Raw genomic sequence first — 22680 nt, 5'->3', positions numbered from 1 at the left:
AATGCCTCAATGCATTTCCCAACTCTGTTGCCTGGGTTGGGCGCCATTTTAGTTTAGTTTAATTTAGAGATACAGCGTGGAAAGGCAGGAGAATGGGGTTGAGAGGGAAAGATAGATCAGCCACGATTGGATGGCGGAGTGGACTTGATGTGCCGAATGGGCTAATTAATTTCCTGGAACGTATGAACTTATGAACTTGTGAACCTCTATCAGTTCTAATGAATAAATTATCACCTTTAATTTTCAATTACAGGTTTTAAATGATTTTAAAAATAATCTATTTACATTTCTCCATGGGTAAACAGCCACATAAATTAAGGCAATAAAAGCTCACCCTTATCATTGATACATTTCATAATTAGACTTGAAATTTCTTGCATTTCTTTGTGAAGGCAGATCAAATGTACATTCTTGCATTTCTTTCTGAAGGCAGATCAAATGTACATTGCGTTCCGATAAGTTTCATGAAGGATACTACAGGTTTGAAGGGTATTTAACTTGTGGCCTCATACCGTTTTGAATGGACAGCTACTTTTCAGTGGAGGTGTCTGGCAATCTATCTTTTAGAACTAGCTTGTGCAAAAATGATTCAGTTCTCAGCCTTCTCAGCCAGAGCACTGATATATTATCCGCTATGAATATAAATCATAAACTAAGAATTTCTCCATAAATCAATATGATGAGATAAGGACAATTTTTATGGTCAATCTCCACTACCTGTCATATATATATATATAAATATATTATTATAAATATATATATATACTAGTAAGCCTTCCTGTTTTATTCCTCCTCACTAAAGCTAGCAAAAGGATAACCAAAGATAGACCCAAAATGCTGGAGTAACTCAGCGGGCCAGGCAGCATCTCTGGATAAAAGGAATGGGTGACGTTTTGGGTCAAGACCCTTCTTCAGATTGAGAGTCAGGGGAGAGGGAAAAGAAAGATATGGAAGCGTGAGTTGTGAAAACGAGAGATGAAAGGTGGACGAGGGTCAAGGAAGATGTAGAATAGATCATTGTTCGCTAGGGGGAAGCTGACAACGAGGGATACCACGTAAAAGTTAATCAGGAGGAACAGTCAGACTGGTCGGAGAACGAGGATGGGGGAGGGATGGAGAGAGAGGAAAAGCAAGGGTTACTTGAAGTTAGAGGTCAATATTCATACCACTAGGTCGTAAGCTGCCCAAGCGAAATATGAGGTGCTGTTCCTCCAATTTGCATCGGGCCTCACTCTGACAGTGGAGGAGGCCCAGGACAGAAAGGTTATTATGGGAATGGGAGGGGGAGTTAAAGTGTTTAACAACCGGGAGATTGCGTAGGCCAAGGTGAACTGAGCGCAGGTGTTCAGCGAAATGATCGTCGAGCCTGCGCTTGGTCTTGCTGTATAAGAGGCCACACCTCACATACAAACTGGGAACTGCAGATGCTGGTTTATGCCAAAGATAGACACAAAATGCTGGAGTAACTCAACGGGTCAGGTAGCATCTCTGGAGATAAAGGATGGGTGACGTCTCGGGTCAGGACACTTCTTCAGACTGAAAGTAGGGGGTGGGGTGAGGTGATGAGCTGGAGGTGAGAAAAGACCAGGAACAATCAAGATCGGCCATAAATGGGGAGAAGGCAGGTATGGGGAGAAGGGGTACTGATTGAGAATGATCAGCCATGATCACATTGAATGTCGGTGCTGGCTCGAAGGACCGAATGGCCTCCTCCTGCACCTATTGTCTAGTGTCTATTGTAAATAAACTCAGGCAGGGCAGTGTGTGTAGGAAGGGACTGCAGATGCTGGTTTAAACCGAAGATAGACATTAAATGCTGGAGTAGCTCAGCGGGACAGGCAGCATCTCTGGAGAGAAGGAATGGGTGACCCTTCTTCAGACTGAGAGTCATGGGAGAGGGAAACAAGAGGTATAGACGGCGATGTAGAGAGATATAGAACAAATGAATGAAAGATATGCAAAAAAAGTAACAATGATAAAGGAAACAGGCCATTGTTCGCTATTTGCTTGGTGAGAACGGAAATCTGGCGTGACTTGGGTGGGGGAGGGATGGAGAGACAGGGAATGCAGGGGGTACTTGAAGTTAGAGAAATCAAGGTTTTTACCCCTGAGTTGTAAGCTGCCCAAGCGAAATATGAGACACTGTTGGCGTTGCCTGGTTGGCCCATTGTTGGCGAGGGAAGGTGTGATCTCGAGGGAAACAATGTGGAGACCTGTGGAACTGGTTAAACAACTAGGCTGGAGGAAGGGGGCAATGGGGGAGGGGGGGGTGAAGAGGGAGATGTACTTAAAATTAGAGAATTTATACTGCTAGGTGTAAGGTACCCAAGCATACTGTCGTATGTTGAAAGACTGGAGCGACTAGGCTTGTCTACACTGGAATTTAGAAGGATGAGAGGGGATCTTATCGAAACGTATAAGATTATTAAGGGGTTGAACACGTTAGAGGCAGGAAACATGTTCCCAATGTTGCGGGAGTCCAGAACAAGGGACCACAGTTTAAGAATAAGGGGTAGGCCATTTAGAACTGAGATGAGGAAAACCTTTTTCAGTCAGAGAGTTGTGAATCTGTGGAATTCTCTGCCTCAGAAGGCAGTGGAGGCTAAGTCTCTGAATGCATTCAAGAGATAGCTAGATAGAGCTCTTAAGGATAGCGGAGTCAGGGGGTATGGGGAGAAGGCATGAACGGGGTACTGATTGAGAATGATCAGCCATGATCACATTGAATGGCGGTGCTGGCTCGAAGGGCCGAATGGCCTCCACCTGCACCTATTGTCTATTGTCTATAATGTGTAGGTGGGGCGGCACGGTGGCGAGGTGGTAGAGTTTCTGCCTCACACCGCCGGGGACCCGTGTTCGATCCTGACTGCGGTTGCTGTCTGCACGTTCTCTCCGTGACCGCATGGGCTTTCTCCGGGTGGGTGCTCCGGTTTCCACCTGCACTCCAAAGACGTGTAGGTTTGCGGGTTAATTGGCTTCAGTACAAAATTGTGAATCGTCCCCCACTGCTGGTGTATGCATTGACCGCTGGTCGGTGCGGACTCGATGGGCCAAAGGGCCCGTTTCCGCGCTGCATCTCTGAAGTCTAAAAGATTCATGCGTGATATTGGAATTCTCTGTTAATAAGAATATTGACTGCATGATATCCCGGATCTATTCAACAGGAATATACCATTGATATCTTTTTCGCTCAAACGTGGTATGATCGACGTCTCAAATTTAATGGCACGATGAAAGTTCTCGGCCTCAACAGCAACATGGTGGGGAAAATCTGGATACCTGACACATTCTTCCGGAATTCAAAGAAGGCCGATGCTCACTGGATAACTACCCCAAATCGAATGCTTAGGATTTGGAACGATGGAAGGATATTATACACACTAAGGTAACCCGAGTTTGCATGTTATTTAGATTATTTTTTTTAGATTTAGAGATACAGCGCTGAAACAGGCCCTTCGGCCCACCGAGTCCGTGCCGCCCAGCGATCCCCGCATACACTAACACTATCCTACACACACTAGGGACAATTTATTTTTTTACATTTACCCAGTCAATTAACCTACATACCTGCACGTCTTTGGAGTGTGGGAGGAAGCCGAAGATCTCGGAGAAAACCCACGCAGGTCACGGGGAGAACGTACAAACTCCGTACAGACGGCGCCCGTAGTCAGGATCGAACCTGAGTCTCCGGCGCTGCATTCGCTGTAAGGCAGTAACTCTACCGCTGTGCCACCGTGCCGCCCACTTTAACTGTACCATAAATGAGTGAGCTCGAGGTTGAAACAAGGAACTGTAGTTGCGATATTGGCTCGTACACAAAAGGACCCAAAATAGGTCAGGCAACATCTTTAGACTTTAGATTTTAGAGATACAGCATGGAAACAGGTCCTTTGGTCGTGCACTCGTTCCATTCTACACATCACGGGCAATTTGCAGAAGGTTATTAACCTACAAACCCGCACGTCTTTGGAATGTGGAAGGAAACTGGCGCTGTAAGGCAACAGCTCTACCACTGCAACGCCCATTGTGGGTCAAAACGTCACCTCTCCCCAGATCCTCCAGAGATGCTGCCAGACCTGCTGAGTTATTCCAGCACTTGTTTGTAGCTAAGTAACATAGTTAACTTTGTTATTGTTAAATATCATTACATTTTCAAGTTATGAGTTCCGATTATCCAGACTGACAATGGAGAACTATTTGCGTGAACATTTCCCGTGAAATTGGGATTATTTCGCTGAGTGCACTTCTAAATACAGATCTGCTTGCTATTACATGGCTTAGTAGGATTGCCAAGTGTGTGGCAGATACCTAAAGGTCAGAGATTTTGAAGATTGAATCATGAGTCAGTGAGGAACATAGTCAATATATAATATAAGAAAATAACTGCAGATGCTGGTACAAATCGATTTATTCACAAAATGCTGGAGTAACTCAGCAGGTCAGGCAGCATCTCGGGAGAGAAGGAATGGGTGACATTTCGGGTCAAGACCCTTCTTCAGACTGATGGCAGTCAAAATGGCAATAGGTAGAACAGCAATTGGTCTTGGAGTTCCTGGGCTGGGAGAAAGGAAGAAATCAACCAGGATAGACACAAAATGCCGGTGTGACTCAGCCTGAAGAAGGGTCTCAACCCAAAACATCACCCATTTCTTCTATCCAGAGACGCTGCCTGGCCCGCTGAGTTACTCCAGCATTTTGTGTCTCTCTTTGGTGTAAATTGCCCCTAATGTGTTGGATAGAATTTGCAGCATCTGCAGGCAGTGAAGAAAGCAAATGGCATGTTGGCCTTCATATCGAGAGGATTTGTGTATAGGAGCAAGGAGGTCCTCTATTGCAGTTGTACAGGGCCCTGGTGAGACCACCAGGAAACCCGCTGAAGGCTTGATGGTCGGGGGGGAATCACGCACAAAGGCTCGTCGGTCGGTGTGACCGGGAACCCGCCCAAAATTCACTAGTGTGGAATGTCTCAGTATGAGAATGATGGAGATGCCACAGAAAGGCAGTGGAGGCCAATTCACTGGATGTTTTCAAGAAAGAGTTAGGTATATTGTACCTCGTAGGGCTAACGGAACCAAGGGATACAGGGAGAAAGCAGGAGCGGGGTATTGACAATAGACAATAGACAATAGACAATAGGTGCAGGAGTAGGCCATTCGGCCCTTCGAGCCAGCACCGCCATTCAATGTGATCATGGCTGATCATTCTCAATCAGTACCCCGTTCCTGCTTTCTCCCCATACCCCCTGACTCCGCTATCCCTAAGAGCTCTATCTAGCTCTCTCTTGAATGTATTCAGAGAATTGGCCTCCACTGCCCTCTGAGGCAGAGAATTCCACAGATTCACAACTCTCTGACTGAAAAAGTTTTTCCTCATCTCTGTTCTAAATGGCCTACCCCTTATTCTTAAACTGTGGCCCCTGGTTCTGGACTCCCCCAACATTGGGAACATGTTTCCTGCCTCTAATGTGTCCAACCCCTTAATAATCTTATACGTTTCGATAAGATCCCCTCTCATCCTTCTAGGATGATCAGCCATGATCATGTTGAATGGCGGTGCTGGCTCGAAGGGCCGAATGGCCTACTCCTGCACCTATATTCTGTGTTTCCTTCTGAACAATTGATCGCTGGTCGGCGTGGCCTCGATGAACTGTCGGGCCTGTTTCCGCGCTATATCTCTATACTAAACTAAACTAAATCTTAAAAATAAAAAAGAACTGATAACGATCAGACTGAATTGATCAGTCTATGTAAAGAAACGAGTACTGGTTGAGGAAAGTAAGATTGCAATTAGAGACACAGAAGTGGATTAAGAAGAGAAATAGCTTTAAATTTCTGAAGCTCAAAATCTCTATGTAAAATCGCTGGCACTTAGTAGATGAAATAGTTCCCATTCTGGGCCAGAGAAGTTAATTGGGATTGCAATAAAAATAATCACATCATTAAAAGCATACTGATGTGGTTAAAGAGGCTTAATGAGATTAACTTAAGTTGAAGTTTCCAAACGCTGCAAATTCTTAAAAGTATAGTGGAGCTTCAGGGAGAGCTGGCATTTTTGCAAGGCTAATGGTGATGTGCTTGAGTTTGCAAGCAATTTGTGGCAATTCACGATTTGTGGAATATCTCATCCTAGCCACAAGGTGCCTGGTGGCTCACTAGAAAAAGGTGAGTGTCATTCTACCCACGGTCATTAAAGCAACGGAATCTGTTGTCTCTTACGTCGCGGCTCGAAGCACCATTCAATAATCATGTCATAATGGGCCACATTTTAGCCCCAGTTTTCTCCCGCATTCCAAAGACACGCGGGTTCGTTGGCTAATTAGCTTCTGTAAATTGTCCCTGGAGTGTAGGACAGGGCTAAAGAACAGATGATTGCTGGTTGGCGCGAACTCGGTGGGCTGAATGGCCTGTTTTCTCGCTGTATCTCCAAACTAGTGGGAAAGTTTGGGACCAGAGGTCACAGCCTCAGAATTAAAGGACGTTCCTTTCGGAAGGAGATGAGGAGGAATTTCTTTTAGTCAGAGGGTGGAATTCATTGCCACAGACGGCTGTGGAGGCCAAGTCAATAGATATTTTTAAGGCAGAGATAGCTAGATTCTTTATCAGTACGGGTGTCAGGGGTGATGGGGCGAAGGCAGGAGAATGGGGTTGGGAGGGAGCGATAGACCAGCCATGATTGAATGGCGGAGTAGACTAGATAGGACGAATGGCCCAATTCTGTCCTATCACTTATGGACCAAACTAAACTAAGCTAATAAAATAAAATAAATGTGTAATTAATTCCAGTATTTTTCATAGAAAAGTACAGCTGCTATAATAAGAATATTCATGGCAAAAATAAAATGCTTCACTGTTGGCACTTCACTATTTTTAGGTTGACCATTGAAGCAGAATGCCAGCTTCAGCTGCATAACTTCCCAATGGATGAACACTCCTGTTCACTGGCGTTCTCAAGCTGTAAGTATTAGTTCACGACGCGTACGTTTTTATGAACGAATGAATGATACTTTATAACAGTAGATAATAGGCAATAGACTATAGGTGCAGGAGGAGGCCATTCGGCCCTTCGAGCCAGCACCGCCATTCACCGTGATCACGGCTGATCATGCCCAATCAGTACCCCGTTCCTGCCTTCTCCCCATATCCCCAGACTCCGCTTTCATTGAGAGATTCTTTGTTTTGCACAACATACCCAAGGTATACAAAGAATCGCCACATAAAGGGCACCGACGAAGTTTAAAAGCATTCCATTTAGTCCTCAATGTTCCCCCTTTGTTCTCAGCTCCCCCCCCCCCCCCCCCCACCTTCCTTCTTTGTTCTCATAAGGTCATAAGTGATAGGAGTAGAATTAGGCCATTCGGCCCATTTGGACCTCCCACCGGCATTGTTTGACAATAGACAATAGGTGCAGGAGGAGGCCATTCGGCCCTTCGAGCCAGAACCGCCATTCAATGTGATCATGGCTGATCATTCTCAATCAGTACCCCGTTCCTGCCTTCTCCCCATACCCCCTGACTCCGCTATCCTTAAGAGCTCTATCTAGCTCTCTCTTGAATGCATTCAGAGAATTGGCCTCCACTGCCTTCTGAGGCAGAGAATTCCACAGATTCACAACTCTCTGACTGAAAAAGTTTATCCTCATCTCAGTTCTAAATGGCCTACCCCCTATTCGTAAACTGTGGCCCCTTGTTCTGGACTTCCCCAACATTGGGAACGTGTTTCCTGCCTCTAACGTGTCCAACCCCTTAATAATCTTATACGTTTCGATAAGATCCCCTCTCATCCTTCTAAATTCCAGTGTATACAAGCCTAGTCGCTCTAGTCTTTCAACGTATGACAGTCCCGCCATTCCGGGAATTAACCTAGTAAACCTACGCTGCATGCCCTCAATAGGAAGAATATCCTTCCTCAAATTTGGAGACCAAAACTGCACACAGTACTCCAGGTGCAGTCTCACTAGGGCCCTGTACAACTGCAGAAGGACCTCTTTGCTCCTTCACTCAACTCCTCTTGTTATGAAGGCCGACATTCCATTGGCTTTCTTCACTGCCTGCTGTACCTGCATGCTTCCTTTCAGTGACTGATGCACTAGGACACCCAGATCTTGTTGTACGTCCCCTTTTCCTAACTTGACACCATTCAGATAATACTCTGCCTTCCTATTCTTACCACCAAAGTGGATAACCTCACACTTATCCACATTAAACTGCTTCTGCCATGCATCCACCCACTCACACAACCTGTCCAAGTCACCCTGCAACCTCTCTAGCATCTTTGTGAACTTGTTTGCCTCTCCATTCCAGACGGCTATCCGAAAGATGAAATAATATACCAGTGGAAACAAAGTTCAGTTGAGATTGGTGACACGCGCTCTTGGAGACTGTATCAGTTTACTTTCATTGGATTGAGAAACACCACAGGGTTTGTGAAGACTACCTCAGGTAAATCATTGTTATTTAAAACTCACAATGAACTTGCAAAATATTTTTGTACCATCAAGGGACCACATCAATTGAGAAATGTGTAAGCAAGCAATTGTTTATATGGAAGATAGACACAAAATGCTTGAGTAACTCAGCGGGACAGGCATCATCTCTGCAGAGAAGGAATGGGTGATGTTTCAGGTAGAGACCCTTCTGTTTATATGGAACAGTTGCATCTTATAAATTTATAAAACTGCACTGTTCGCTCACAGCTTGATTTAATGAGCCTCAAAACTAAAATTGCAAAATTGTGGGCGGAACATTTTGTTAAATGGATGCTTCAAACCGATGATTTTTGTTTTGTGTGCTGTTGATAAAACTTTGACCACAATATTTGGAGGAATTTTGTTTCAAGATTCATGATGGTCTGTTTTCTTCTGCCCAACCTCCCTGTCTCCTGACAATGGGTATAAGATGAATAAGTTCAGAGCTGATTATGGAGGAATTCATTGCCACAGACGGCTGTGGAGGCCAAGTCAATGGCTATTTTTAAGGCGGAGATTGACAGATTTTTGATTAGTAAGGATGTCTGGGTTTACGGGTTGAAGGCAGGAGTCAGGAGCCAAGTCAAAAGTGTTTTATTGTCAGACTAGACCAAGTGGACCGTTGGGCCCATTCCTCGTAGAGGGGGAACAGGGAAGGGGAGAGGGTGTCACTGACTGAGCCCTGGACTCAAAGCCTCTCCTGTATTGGTGTAGCACCCTCAACACCCCCCCCACTCAATCCCCCTTATCCCCCCCTCCTCCCCCCACTGACCCACTCCATCCCCCCTACCCCACCCCCACTTGTCCCTCCCCTGCCCCCACTCCCCCAGCACTGCCTCCACCCCCATTCCCCCCTCCCCACCCCTATTCCCCCCTCCCCCTCTCCTGACTCCCACATCCCTCCCTCCCCCCCACCCCACTCTCCCCTCCTCCACACCCCCACTCTCTCCTGCCCCCCACTGTCCCCCTTCCCCCCCCACTGTCCTCCTTCCCCCCACACCCCCTGTTCCCCCCACCCCCACTGCCCCCTCCCCCAACCCACTCCCCCCCTCCCCCATTCTCCCCCTCCTCCCCCACCCCCACTCCTCCCCTACGCCCACTCCCCTCCATGGATCCGTTGGCTGTGAAAGGCACTTACCAGCGCCCGTGCTTTCAACGCTGACTGCCGACGTGCAAGTCTCTGCTGGGGCGGGGCCGGGCGAGAGGCGAGGGGGGAGGGGAGAGGGGGGAGGGGAGAGGGGGGAGGTGCGACGGGAGAGGGGCGAGGGGAGAGGGGACGACTGAGGCCGGACGGGCGGCGGCGCTGCCGGCGGCCATTTTGTTTTGCCGAGTGAGGAGCAAATGAAGTCGAACGTGGCCCATTGTGACGTCAGACACTGAGGAGCTTCAGGAAATGGGTTAGAAAGTGAATTTTTAAACTTTAAAATGTCCGTAGCTTTAAAAATGTAGCTTCAATTTGAATTAGAGTTGTTACATAATATGCCCAGGATAATGGTGAGTAACGTGGTGCAAACATTGTGGCACTACGGTGTACCGTTTTGGCTGTGCGAAGCACCAAAGTTATGGTGTGCACAAACACACATACACACGGACAGAGAGTTTTAGAGATAGATAGATAGATAGATAGATAGATAGATAGATAGATAGATAGATAGATAGATAGATAGATAGATAGATAGATAGATAGATAGATAGATAGATAGATAGATAGATAGATAGATAGATAGTTAGTGGATAGCAGAGTTAGGGGGTATGGGGAGAAGGTAGGAACGGGTACTGATTAAGAATGGGTGCTACACCAATAACAATCAGCCAGGATCACATTGAATGGTGGTGCTGGCTCAAAGGGCCGAATGGCCTACTCCTGCACCTATTGTCTATTGTCTATGACAGACAGACAGACAGACAGACAGACAGACAGACAGACAGACAGACAGACAGACAGACAGACAGACAGACAGACAGACAGATGTCCCAGATAGAACAATGAAATTCTTACTTGCAGCAGCACAACAGAATATGTAAACATAGTACACTGTAAACAATATAATAAACAAGTAAAAAAGTGAATTGTGTGCACATATACACACACACAAATATACACGCAAACATGCATACACAAAAAAATAATAGTGCAATAATAACAATCATAGTCTGTGTAGTTCAGAGCTTAACGGGAAGAGAGGGAGAGATCATCCACCCACTCATTTAACTTGGAAATGTATTTTTAATCAACGTATCTACTGGGAGCTACTGTTTGGCGAAGGACACACACGGTGGAAGAATATAACTGTAATTTATAAGCAGCAGAAATTGTACCTTAATGAGGTGTCCATTTTAAGCCATTCAGGGGCCACTGATGTTATTTTGACTCATTTTGAGACCTGGGTTCAATCCTAACCTTGGGTGCTGTCTGTGTGGAGTTTGCACGTTTTCCCTGAAACCACCAGGTTTCCTCTGGGTGCTCCGGTTTCCTTCCACACTCCAGATACGTGCAGGTTTGTAGGTTAATTGGCTTCTGTAAATTGTCCCTAGCGCGTAAGATGGCACTAGTGTGTGGCGATCGCTGGTCGGCATGGACTCGGTGGGCCGAAGGGCCTGTTTCCACACTGCATCTCGAAACTGAACTAAACTAACAGGACAAGTGTAAGTGGCATGTGGATTGCAACAGCTGATCTGATGGTCTAAATTTAGGTGCAATTGGAAACACTGATTAATACATCTTATAATTTTAGAAGACTGAACTGTTCACAAATTCATTTAATGAGCCTTAAAATTAAAACTGAGAGATTGTGGGTGGTATATTTGTTAACCTTGGGAATGTGCAGAGAGGTGATAACACACGATTAACCTGATGCCATTGGTGACAGAGTAGCTGGAACGCCAATCCCATGCTGAAGAAGTTCACTGTCCATTAGTTTCATGGTGTGTTGGGTCCATACATCAGGATAAGATCCGACCTCATTAACTGCAGGCATGTTAAAAACATCGTGCTCTCCTTACAGAGTGGACTCGAGATGCTGGTTTACAAATAAAAACACAAAAGAATGCTTAGTTTCATTTCGTTTAGCTTAGGGATACTGTGCGAAAACAGGCCCTTCGGCCCACCGAGTCCGCGCCGGCCAGCGATCCCCACACATTAACACTATCCCACACGCACTAGGGACAATTTACCTTTTTTTTTACCCTATTACTCTTTGGAGTGTGGGAGGAAACGGGAGCACAATAGACAATAGGTGCAGGAGTAGGCCATTCGGCCCTTCGAGCCAGCACCGCCATTCAATGTGATCATGGCTGATCGTTCTCAATCAGTACCACGTTCCTGCCTTCTCCCCATACCCCCTGACTCCGCTATCCTTAAGAGCTCTATCGAGCTCTCTCTTGAATGCATTCAGAGAATTGGCCTCCACTGCCTTCTGAGGCAGAGAATTCCACAGATTCACAACTCTCTGACTGAAAACGTTTTTCCTCATCTCCGTTCTAAATGGCCTACCCCTTATTCTTAAACTGTGGCCCCTGGTTCTGGACTCCCCCAACATTGGGAACACGTTTCCTGCCTCTAACGTGTCCAACCCCTTAATAATCTTATACGTTTCGATAAGGTCCCCTCTCAACCGTCTAAATTCCAGTGTATACAATGTGCAATATACAATTCCAGTGTATACAATACAGTGTGCACCTGGAGAAAACCCGCACAGGTCATGGGGAGAACGTACAAACTCTGTACAGACAGCACCCGTAGTCAGGATTGGACCCAAATCTGGCGCTGTAAGGCAGAAACTCTACCGCTGCGCCACCATGCCATCCTAAAAATTACACTTGTGTCAAGCCATCTACTCTCAAACGGGTGATCAAGATTACAGCAGCATAACTCTAGGGGGAGTGGGTTGGCAGCCAGCGGTTAGAATAATGGTATATGTACTGCCAGGCCTCCTATGTTGCTGCTGCCGGAACTGTTATAGAGTCATACAGCATGGAAACAGATCCTTCAGCCCAACTGGCCCATGCCAACCAAGATGCCCCATCTATGCTAGTCCCACCTGCCTGTGTTTGGTCCATAATCCCTCTAAACCTTTCCTATCATGTACCTGTTTAAATGTCTTTTAAGAGTTGTTGTAGTGCCTGCCTCAACTACCCCCTCCGGCAGCTCGTTCCATACACCCACCACCCTCTGTGTGAGAAAAGGTCTCTCCTCAGGTTCCAATTAAATCTTTCCGCTTTCACCTGAAACCTATCCCCTCTGGTTCCATGTGCTCTGGGTAAAAGACTGTGCATTCACCCGATCTATGTATTTCCCCCAAGATTCTCTTGCCAATCATCCAGCTCTAACCCACGGAAAATTTCACAGCAATAGGAATTTCTTTCATGAAATTACAAACATGCATTTGGTCGAAGTTTGGACACAGGCACTGCCTGTTCTACACTGACGACGGGCGCTGTCTGCACGAACTTTGTACATTCCCGCCGTGACCCGCGTGGGTTTTCTCCGAGATCTTCGGTTTCCTCCCGCACTCCAAAGTCGTGCAGGTTTGCAGGCTAATTGGCTTGGTGTAAGAGTAAATTGTCCCTAGTGTGTGTAGGATAGTGTTAATATGTCAGGATCGCTGGTCGGTGCGGACTCGGTGGGCCGAAGGGCCTGTTTCCGCGCTGTATTTCTAAACTAAACGAAACTAAATTCAAGTGAATCTCCTGAATGTCTTTCCTTCTGGAAATGGGGTAATTTGATGGAATGATCACCAGATGTCAGTTGCAGTTCATTTAATGCTGAATTAACATTTCTCTTCATTGGTATCTTCCCCTTAGTTACGCTCGGATATGACACTCTTTCTTGTATAGATTACGAGCGTCCTTAAATATCCCATCCTCCTGAGGTGACTGCGAGCCATTGCTATTCTCCTAATTGACACTTTCATTGAGCGCTGTCTGAAGTTTTAGTTAGCTGTTATCATGTTACATCCTCTGGCCTGGTGCCAGTACAGTGATGAATTCGACCAGTTACATGCCTTCTGGTAATACAATACAATACAATACAATATATCTTTATTGCCATTGTACAGGGGTACAACGAGATTGGGAATGCGCCTCCCATACGATGCAATAAATTAATTAGCTAGTCAGTATTAATTTAAACAACAACAACCCAACGAAACAAATTGTAACAGTTTTAAGACAGAATAAAGTGCAAGTAGATCTGTGCCGGTTCACTGTGCGTTTTGACCATCCGGCTCAGCAGGACCGGTTCATAGCAGCTATGGCCCTGGGGATGAAGCTGTTCCTGAGTCTGGAGGTGCGGGCGTAGAAGGCCTTGTATCGTCCGCCCGATGGAAGAAGTTCGAACAGACTGTTGCAGGGGTGTGAAGAGTCTTTGTGGATGCTGGTGGCTTTTGTGAGGCATCGTGTGTTGTAGATGCCCTCCGTCTGGTTGCTGTGTTCCGATGGTCCTCTGAGCTCTATGGACTACCCGCTGAAGAACTTTCCTCTCTGCCTCCGTGCAGCTGAGGTACCACACAGTGATGCCATGTGTTAGGATGCTCTCTATGGTGCAGCGGTAGAAGGTCGTCAGCAGCTGTTGGGGTAGACCAGACTTCTTCAGTGTTCTTAGGTAGAACAGTCATTGCTGTGCCTTCTTGACCAGCGCAGCAGTGTTATTGGACCATGTTAGGTCCTCCGAAATGTGAGTGCCCAGAAACTTGAAGCTGGACACTCTCTCCACACTGTCCCCGTTAATAAAGTTGATAATGAGCAATCTTTCAGTGAACGTTAACACAGGGGCAGTGGCAGAGTTGCTGCCTTACAGCACCAGAGACCCGGGTTCGATTCTGTATGGAGTTTGTACATTCTCCCCGTGACCGCGTGGTGCTCAGATTACCTCCCACACTGCAAAGCCGTACAGCTTTGTAGGTTATTTGGCTTCAGTGAAAATTGTAAATTGCCCTTAGAGTGGAGGATAGTGTTATTGTACGGGGATCGCTGGTCGGCACAGACTCGATGGGCCTAAGGGCCTGTTTCCGCGCTGTAGCTAAGGTAAACTAGTCTGCAAATCTATACAGAAGTTAAATTCTCTAGTTTTAATCAATCTACACTTTCCGCTTGCTTGACCATCATTTCATAAGATCATCAGATCATAAGAGATAGGGGTAGAATTGGGCCATTCGGCCCATCAAGTCTATTCCGCCATTCAATCATGGCTGATCGATCTCTCCCTCCTAACCCCATTCTCCTGCCTTCTCACTGTAGCCTCCGACACCCGTACAAATCAAGAATCTATCTATCTCTGCCTTAAACTAACCCATTGACTTTGCCTCCACAGCCTCCTGTGGCAAAGAACATTTGCATATATGCATTGTGTCACTTACAAGTTGCTATCTGTGTGTCTCTGTCTGGAATGACCACAGTCTTGCGTCCTTTTCTATTTTTGGCTTCTGTGTATAAATTTGCGCTGCCACTTCATGCCTCATTGTGCACCCTCTCATCCACAATAACTAAGCCTGTTCCTCCCCGCCTTCGCTGTCGACCTCACATTGAGTCCATTTACTCCCCAGTCTTGCCTCCTTTGAATCATGTCAACAGAACATCATGGTGAGAATCCCAGGTGCTGCAAGTTGGATTGATTCAATTTTTAATTTTTGTACGTTTTATAAAGAATAGTAACCAGGCCATACGCTAATCTCTCCCACTGCTCGAACAATTTACGCGTGGATTTATTATTTTTTCCCCACTGATTTCACTCATTCGCATATTTTATCTTTCTATTTCACCTCAGGACCTAAAATAGAATTTCTGAATTATCTTGCTTTCTGCCTTTCATTTGTTTAACGATCATTTTTCTGTCTTTTTCCCCTGAGCTTTATTCTACATTCAGTTTAAATTCCTTATGGCCGCCTTATTTATCCTTTCTGTTAAGGTGCGCAGCACAGTGGTGCAGCTCATAGCTGCTGCCGCACACCGCCAGTGGCCCGGGTTCGATCCCGGCTACGGGTGCTGTCTGTACGGAGTTTGCACGTTCTCCCCTGTAACTGTGTGGGTTTTCTCCGGGCGCTCCGGTTTCCTCCCACACTCCAAAGACGTGCAGGTTTGGAGGTTAATTGGCTTTGGTAAGTTGTAAAATTGTCCCTAGAGTGTTTAGGTTGGTGTGCGGGGATCGCATGGATATGGTGGGCCGAAGGGCCTGTGTCTACACTGTGTCTCTAAAGTCTAAAGTCTCTATTAAATTTTTTTCCCCCCTCACCTTAAACCTATGTCCACTGGTTCTTTATTCCCCTACTATGGCTAAAAGACTTTGTGCATTTACACTATCTAATCCTCTCATGATCTTATACACCTCTTGAGCTATCAATTGAGTATTGCATTTTCTGGACACTTCTTTCTGCTAAATTCCTTATTTCCTTTGGGATAACTTTATGCTTTGGGAATAATTGTTTGATCAGCAACATTCCAACTTTGTGGCTCATTATGGCACTGTAATCAAAAGTGAAATATTCTGGTTCTGTCATAGAAACATAGAAACATAGAAAATAGGTGCAGGAGTAGGCCATTCGGCCCTTCGAGCCTGCACCGCCATTCAATATGATCATGGCTGATCATCCAGCTCAGTAACCTGTACCTGCCTTCTCTCCATACCCCCTGATCCCTTTAGCCACAAGGGCCACATCTAACTCCCTCTTAAATATAGCCAATGAACTGGCCTCAACTACCTTCTGCGGCAGAGAATTCCACAGACTCACCACTCTCTGTGTGAAGAAATGTTTTCTCATCTCGGTCCTAAAAGACTTCCCCCTTATCCTTAAGCTGTGACCCCTGGTTCTGGACTTCCCCAACATCGGGAACAATCTTCCCGCATCTAGCCTCTCCAACCCCTTAAGAATTTTATATGTTTCAATAAGATCCCCCCTCAGCCTTCTAAATTCCAGCGACAGCTGTCAGCAGAAGTGCATTAAGAAAGCAAGTGGTGCATCAGGTAAGTTACTGTTCAGGGGAGACTGATTAAAGAGTCAGTGTTATACTTATGATATGAAGTGGGTGTATAATGGAGCCACTGTTATCACTGCTAGCATTATGATGTTGGACAATGCAACTGGCATGTAATTCTTACAATCTCACTATCCTACACATACTAGGGACAATTTACACTTATACCAATTTACACTTATACCAAACCAATTAACCTACAAGCCTGCACGTCTTTGAAGCATAGGAGGAAAGCAAAGATCTCGGAGAAAACCCACACAGGTCACGGGGAGAACGTACAAACTCTGTACAGATAGCACCCATGGTCGGGATCGAACCCGGGTCTCTGGTATTGCAAGCGCTGTAAGGCAGCAACTCTACCGCTGCGCCCCAGTGCTGGAGTAACTCAGGGGGTCAGACAGCATCTCTGGAGAACATGGATAGGTGATGATTCGGGCCGTGACCCTCCTTCAGACTATCCCAATCCCAGCATGAAACATCATCCATCCATGTTCTCCAGAGATGCCGCCTGACCTGTTGATTCACTCCTGCACTTTGAGACTTTTTTTGTAAACGAGCATCTGCATTTCCTTTTTTCTGCAGTCCCATGTGTATCCCTCCTCTATACACTAGGGGCAATTTACAGAGGGCCAATTAACCTACAAACCTGCACGTCTTTGGGATGTGGGAGGAAACCGGAGCACCCGGAGGAAACCTGGCGGTTACGGGGAAAACGTGCACACTCCACACAGACAGCACCCAAGGAACTGCAGTTGCTGGTTTAAGCAAAAGGGCACAAAGTACTGGAGTAGCTCAGCAGGTCGGGCAACATCACTGGATGACACGGATAGGTGGTGTTTCCAGTCAAGGCCCTTCCTCAGCTCTGTTGTACAACTTCTTTGTCATTAATTGTCATTCCCAAATTCAAATCGAAAGATTATGGATTGAGCAGCAGTTTGAACGCTCTAGGTGTGACGCATGTTTGCATTTTTCTTTAAAAAGAAAGTGGAGTCTCTTGAGATTCCTCCATTAGTGCCGCACAAACTGAAATGTTCCGAAACTTGTGCTGGTGTAATATTAGAAAGAGGACTGTTGGTTTAGCTCCTTAATCCTTGCCCACCTTTTAATTAGATTGTAGCCGTCAGCTTGTCAGCCGTGTTTTGGCCCGTCTTTAATCCAAGATCCATGATCAAATCAAATCTCTCAATGGCAGCTTAGAAACGTTTCATTGATTCAGTATCGCAACATTTTTCACGCAAATTGAATCAATATTCTGCCTTCATTCCCGATTGCTTGTGTCGATTTTTTAAGATCATGCCCCCTTGATCTCGATTGCATAGAGCTGATACATCTTCACCACTGCATTGCCTTCTTTCATCAGTTTAATCACCGTAATTAGGTCAATTTCCTTCATTTAATTGAATTCTAAGGGCAATACAAGTACAATCCTTCCTCTATTCAACCCTCCAACACCTTAGAAATTTGTCAATCCCTCTCAAAGGATAGTATCATTAAGATTTGAAGAACCTCTCCCTTTCCTATTCTACGCACATGTGATAAAAGCGAACATCTATTAGTCTTTTGATTGCATTTCTGTTCCTCTGTGATTTGTGCACACGGACATCTTAATCTTTCTGCTCCTCCACACTCCCGAGCCTTTCACTGGTAAGAAAATCCTCTCATTTGTCTTTCTGAGTCTGAAGTAAATGTCCTCCTGATCGCGTGCATTGAGGACGAGGGGTGATCTTACCGAGGTGTATAAAATCATGAGAGCAATCGATCAGGTAGATGCACAGAATCTCGTGGCCAGAGTAGGGGAATCGAGGACCACCAGACATCGGTTTAAGGTGTGGGGGAAAGATTTAATAGTAATAGAAACATAGAAAATCAGTGCAGGAGTAGGCCATTCGGCCCTTTGAGCCAGCACCGCCATTCAACGTGATCATGGCTGATCATCCTAAATCAAAACTCCGTCCCTGCTCTCTCCCCATATCCCTTGATTCCGTTAGCCCAAAGAGCTATATCTAACTCTCTCTTGAAAACATCCAGTAAATTGGACTCCACTGCCTTCTGTGGCAGAGAATCCCAGATTCACAACTCTCTGAGTAAAAACGTTTTTCCTCATCTCAGTCCTAAATGGCCTACCCCTTATTCTTAAACTGCGACCTCTGGTTCTGGACTCCCCCCAACATCGGGAACATTTTTCCTTCGGGCGGCAGGAAATCTGAGGCATAACCTTTTCACACAAAAGGCGGTATGGAACGAGCTGCCAGAGGAGGTCGTAGAGTCAGGGACTATCGCGACGTTTAAGAAACATTTAGACAGGTACGCAGATAGGACAGGTTTTGGGGGATATGGGCCAAACGCGGGCAGGTGGGAAGAATCATAGAGTTGTACAGCGTGGTGAAACAGGCCCACAGGCCTGATGGTTGGTGTTGAGCCAAAGGGCCTGTTTCCACACTGTAAGACTCCATTTTAAAATCATTCATTCATTGTCCACATATCTCAGTAGCTTTCTTTTGCAGCCTACACTGCTCACTTCACCACCCAAGTTGACATCATTCACAAGCTTGTTTATGTGGGAGGGAAAAGGACAAGAGAATTTATAAAAGTCATGAAGCAGATAAAGAAAATACAGCAAGGTTTAAAATTCTAGGAAGTGTCAGACAGCAAGATTCACTGCAATGTGGTTAAATGTGAAGCCATTTTCAGCAACACAGAAGAAAGAATTGAACACCAAGAAAGGAATAAGTGAGTAAAACGGATAATCAAGAAACTGCAGATGCTGGTTTGCAACAAAAAAAAAGATACAAAGTGCTGGAGTAACTCAGCGGGTCAGGCAGCATCTCGGGAGACCATGGATTGGTGACATTTTGAGTCTGGTCCCTTCTGACTGATTGGGGTGGTGGGGGGGCAGAGAGTGATAGGTAGATAGGTTGAGTGATGAGGAAATAGGTTGCCCTCAACAACTCTCACCAACTTCTACAGTTGCACCGTAGAGAAACATTTAGCCGTACTTCATCACAGCACGGTTTGGGAACAGCTCCATGCAAGACCGCGGGAAATTGCAGAGAACGCAGCCCAGACCATCACACAAACCAACCTCCCTTCCATCGACTCCATCTACACCTCACGCTGCCTCGGTAAGGCCAGCAGCATAATCAAGGACCAGTCTCACCCCGGTCACTCACTCTTCTCCCCTCTACCATCAGGCAAGAGATACAGATGTTTGTAAAAGCACACTTCTGGATTCAGGGACAGTGTCTTCCCGGCTATTATCAGGCAACTGAACTGTCCTCTCACCAGCTAGAGAGCAGTACCGACCTCCCATCTACCTCATTGGAGACCTTTGGACTATCTTTAATCAGACTTCATCGGACTCCAATGTTATATCCTGTACTGAATGTTGTGCCCTTTATCCTTTATCTGTGTAGTGGATGGCTTGATTGTATTCATGTACAGTATTTGACTGGAGCCGGTACAAACAGAAGCACTTTACTGTACCTCGGTACACGTGACAATAATGAACTAGTGTAAACAGGTGAGAGGGGGAGGGGGGTTTCGAAAGGCAGAACATGGTCGTAGTGCAGAGGAGCGGCAGGGATCACAGAGGCGGCACGGTGGCGCAGCGGTAGAGTTGCCGCCTTACAGCGCCAGAGACCCGGGTTCGATCCCGACTACGGGTGCTGTCTGTACGGAGTTTGTACGTTCTCCCCGTGACCTGCGTGGGTTTCCTCCGGAATCTCTGGTTTCCTCCCACACTCCAAAGATGTGCGTGTTTGTAGGTTAATTGGCTCGGTATAATTGTAAATTGCCCCAAATGTGCATAGGTTAGCATTAGTGTGCGGGGATCGTTGGCCGGCTCGGACTAAGTGGGCCGAAGGGCCTGTTTCCGCACTGTATCTCTAAAACTAAACTAAACTGAACGGCGTGGCAATGAGAGAGGGTATCACAGACCCTTTGTCGTAGGCCCCTGGAAATAAATCCTGCAGGCTTATGAGTTTTACACAGCGCACTTTACATTATCCAAACGACCAAGTGAAAATAATGAGGGAATTGTAATGCTTTTAATAATGGGGAATTTTATAATGAAGAGATTACATTTCAATTAAGTGGAAGACTGATTCAATTTAGATTCAAACATCTGATTTCACGGTGAAGACGCTAATGAGTTTGTAAAATTATTGATCATCAAGGTAAAAGCCAATTGATATAGATTATTAAAGCAAATAAGAATCTTGAAGCTGGGAAATAACCGGCTAGCTAACCCTATCTGATTTTTAATTACTTGGAGCATAAATATAACAATGTACATTTTTCAGGAGGGGGGAAATAAGTCCCTAAAGCTGATGTAAAATTATGGCACTAAAACAGTACATCAGGGAAACGTTTATCTGATCATTAATCTGAGCGCGAGAATGGTTGGACTTCAGGAAGCAGCTGAACTCCATTTATTGTGATGTGGTAAAGACACTCGGTCTGAAAAAGTGTCTCCTGCCGAAACGTCACCCATTCCTTCTCTCCAGAGATGCTGCCTGACCCACTGAGTTACTCCAGCATTTTGTGTCCATCTTCAGTTTAAACCAGCACCTGCAGCTCCTACTGGAGTAGCTCAGTGGGTCAGGCAACATCTCTGGAGGAAAGGAAAAGGTGACGTTTCAGGTCGAGATCCTTCTTCAGACACCAGGGACTGTAGAAGGGTCTCGACCCGAAATGTCACCCATTCCTTTTCTCCAGAGATGCAGTCTGACCCGCTGAGTTACTCCAGCACTTTGTCTCTATCTTCGGTGTAAACCAGCATCTGCAGTTCCTTCCTACAGAATAAAATTAGAGTCATCTTTCATTAATGAAGAGGCGCAGTTAAACCAACATCATTTGTTCATCTCTGTGTGGCTTAGAAAGCATAGAAGATAGAACATGGACCAGTGCAGCACAGGAACAGGCCCTTCAGCCCACAATGTCCATGCTGGACATGATATAGACAGTTGAAACAAGGAACTGCAGACGGTGACTTGCAAAATTAGGACACAAAGTGCTGGAGTAACTCAGGGAGTCAAGCAGCAACTTCGGAGAACATGGATAGGTGTTGTTTCGGGTCGGGACCCTTCTTTAGCATGATCACAAATACATGTCTGTTGAGTAAGGTGGTTCTTAAAAAATAAAATATAACTTTTCACAAAATACATCTTTAAAAAGTTGACAGTCAAGCCAAGCATTGTATTGAACTTTTAATATTAATAATGCTGGAAAAACTCCACAGGTTGGTCAACATCTGTGAAGGGAGAAACAAAGTTTCATCCTGCTGTAAATAGCGTCATAGACTCATAGAGTGATATAGCCCTTCGGCCCAACTTGCCCACACCGGCCAACATGTCTCAGCTACCACTAGTTTGGTCCATATCCCTCCAAACTTGTCCTATCCATGTACCTGTCTAACTGTTTCTTAAATGTTGAGATAGTCCCAGCCTCAACTACCTCCTCTGGCAGCTTGTTCCATACACCCACCACCCTTTGTGTGGAAAAGTTACCCCTCAGATTCCTATTAAATCTTTTCCCCTTCACCTTGAACCTATGTCCTCTGGTCCTCGATTCCCCTACTCTTGGCAAGGGATTCTTTGCATCTACTCAATCTATTCCTCTCATGATTTTATACACCTCTATTAGATCTCTCCCTCATCGTCCTGAGCTCCAAGGAGTAGAGACCCAGCCTACTCAACCTCTCCCAAAAGCTTACACCCTCTAGTCCTGGCAACATCCTCAAGCTTGTCACCCTGTCAGGCTTGACAATATCTATATACTATAAACTCTCGTTTGTTTGTCTGTTCGTTCCTAAACTACAGCCAAAACAGTACACGATAGCGTGACAATTTCAGGCCCACCTTACTCACTGTGGAGCTAATGGAAGAAGTTTAATTGAAATAGGTGTTATATTTTTTAAGTGATTCACATTTTAACGTTTAAATCTATCTCCTAGGGATGGCGGAAGGGGATGGAGGGAGGGAGGGGAGGAGGGAGGGAGGGGAGGTAGGAGGATAAAGGGGGTTGAGGGGGATGGAGGAGGGGGAGGGGGAGGGGAGGGGAAGGGAGAGGGGTGGAGGGGGTGGAGGGGGTGGAGGGGGAGGGAGGGGAGGAGGGATTGGGGGAGGGGAGGAGGGAGAGGAGGTGGGAGGATAAAGGGGGTAGAGGGGGATGGAGTGAGGGGGAGGGGGAGGGGAGGGGGAAGGGAGAGGGGGGGAGGGGGTGGAGGGGGTGGAGGGGGGCGGGAGGGGA

The 22680-nt window shown here is 46.0% G+C and overlaps 1 protein-coding gene across 3 annotated transcripts in view; it reads left to right on the top strand.

Annotated features, from left to right (window-relative positions):
* gabrg2 (gamma-aminobutyric acid type A receptor subunit gamma2) overlaps positions 1–22680 on the top strand; it is an 84580-nt gene that overhangs the window by 19736 nt on the left and 42164 nt on the right. For all 3 annotated transcript variants that reach the window (XM_078411331.1, XM_078411332.1, XM_078411330.1), the window contains exons 5-7: positions 3165–3385; positions 6871–6953; positions 8300–8437. In XM_078411331.1, the coding sequence (XP_078267457.1) occupies positions 3165–3385; positions 6871–6953; positions 8300–8437 (442 nt within the window). The remainder of the gene's footprint in view (positions 1–3164; positions 3386–6870; positions 6954–8299; positions 8438–22680) is intronic.

This window comes from Rhinoraja longicauda, chromosome 14 (genome assembly GCF_053455715.1).
Source record: "Rhinoraja longicauda isolate Sanriku21f chromosome 14, sRhiLon1.1, whole genome shotgun sequence".
NCBI lineage: Eukaryota > Metazoa > Chordata > Chondrichthyes > Rajiformes > Arhynchobatidae > Rhinoraja > Rhinoraja longicauda.
Note: the sequence above shows the minus strand (reverse complement) of the source record. Positions and strands in the feature narration are given on the sequence as shown.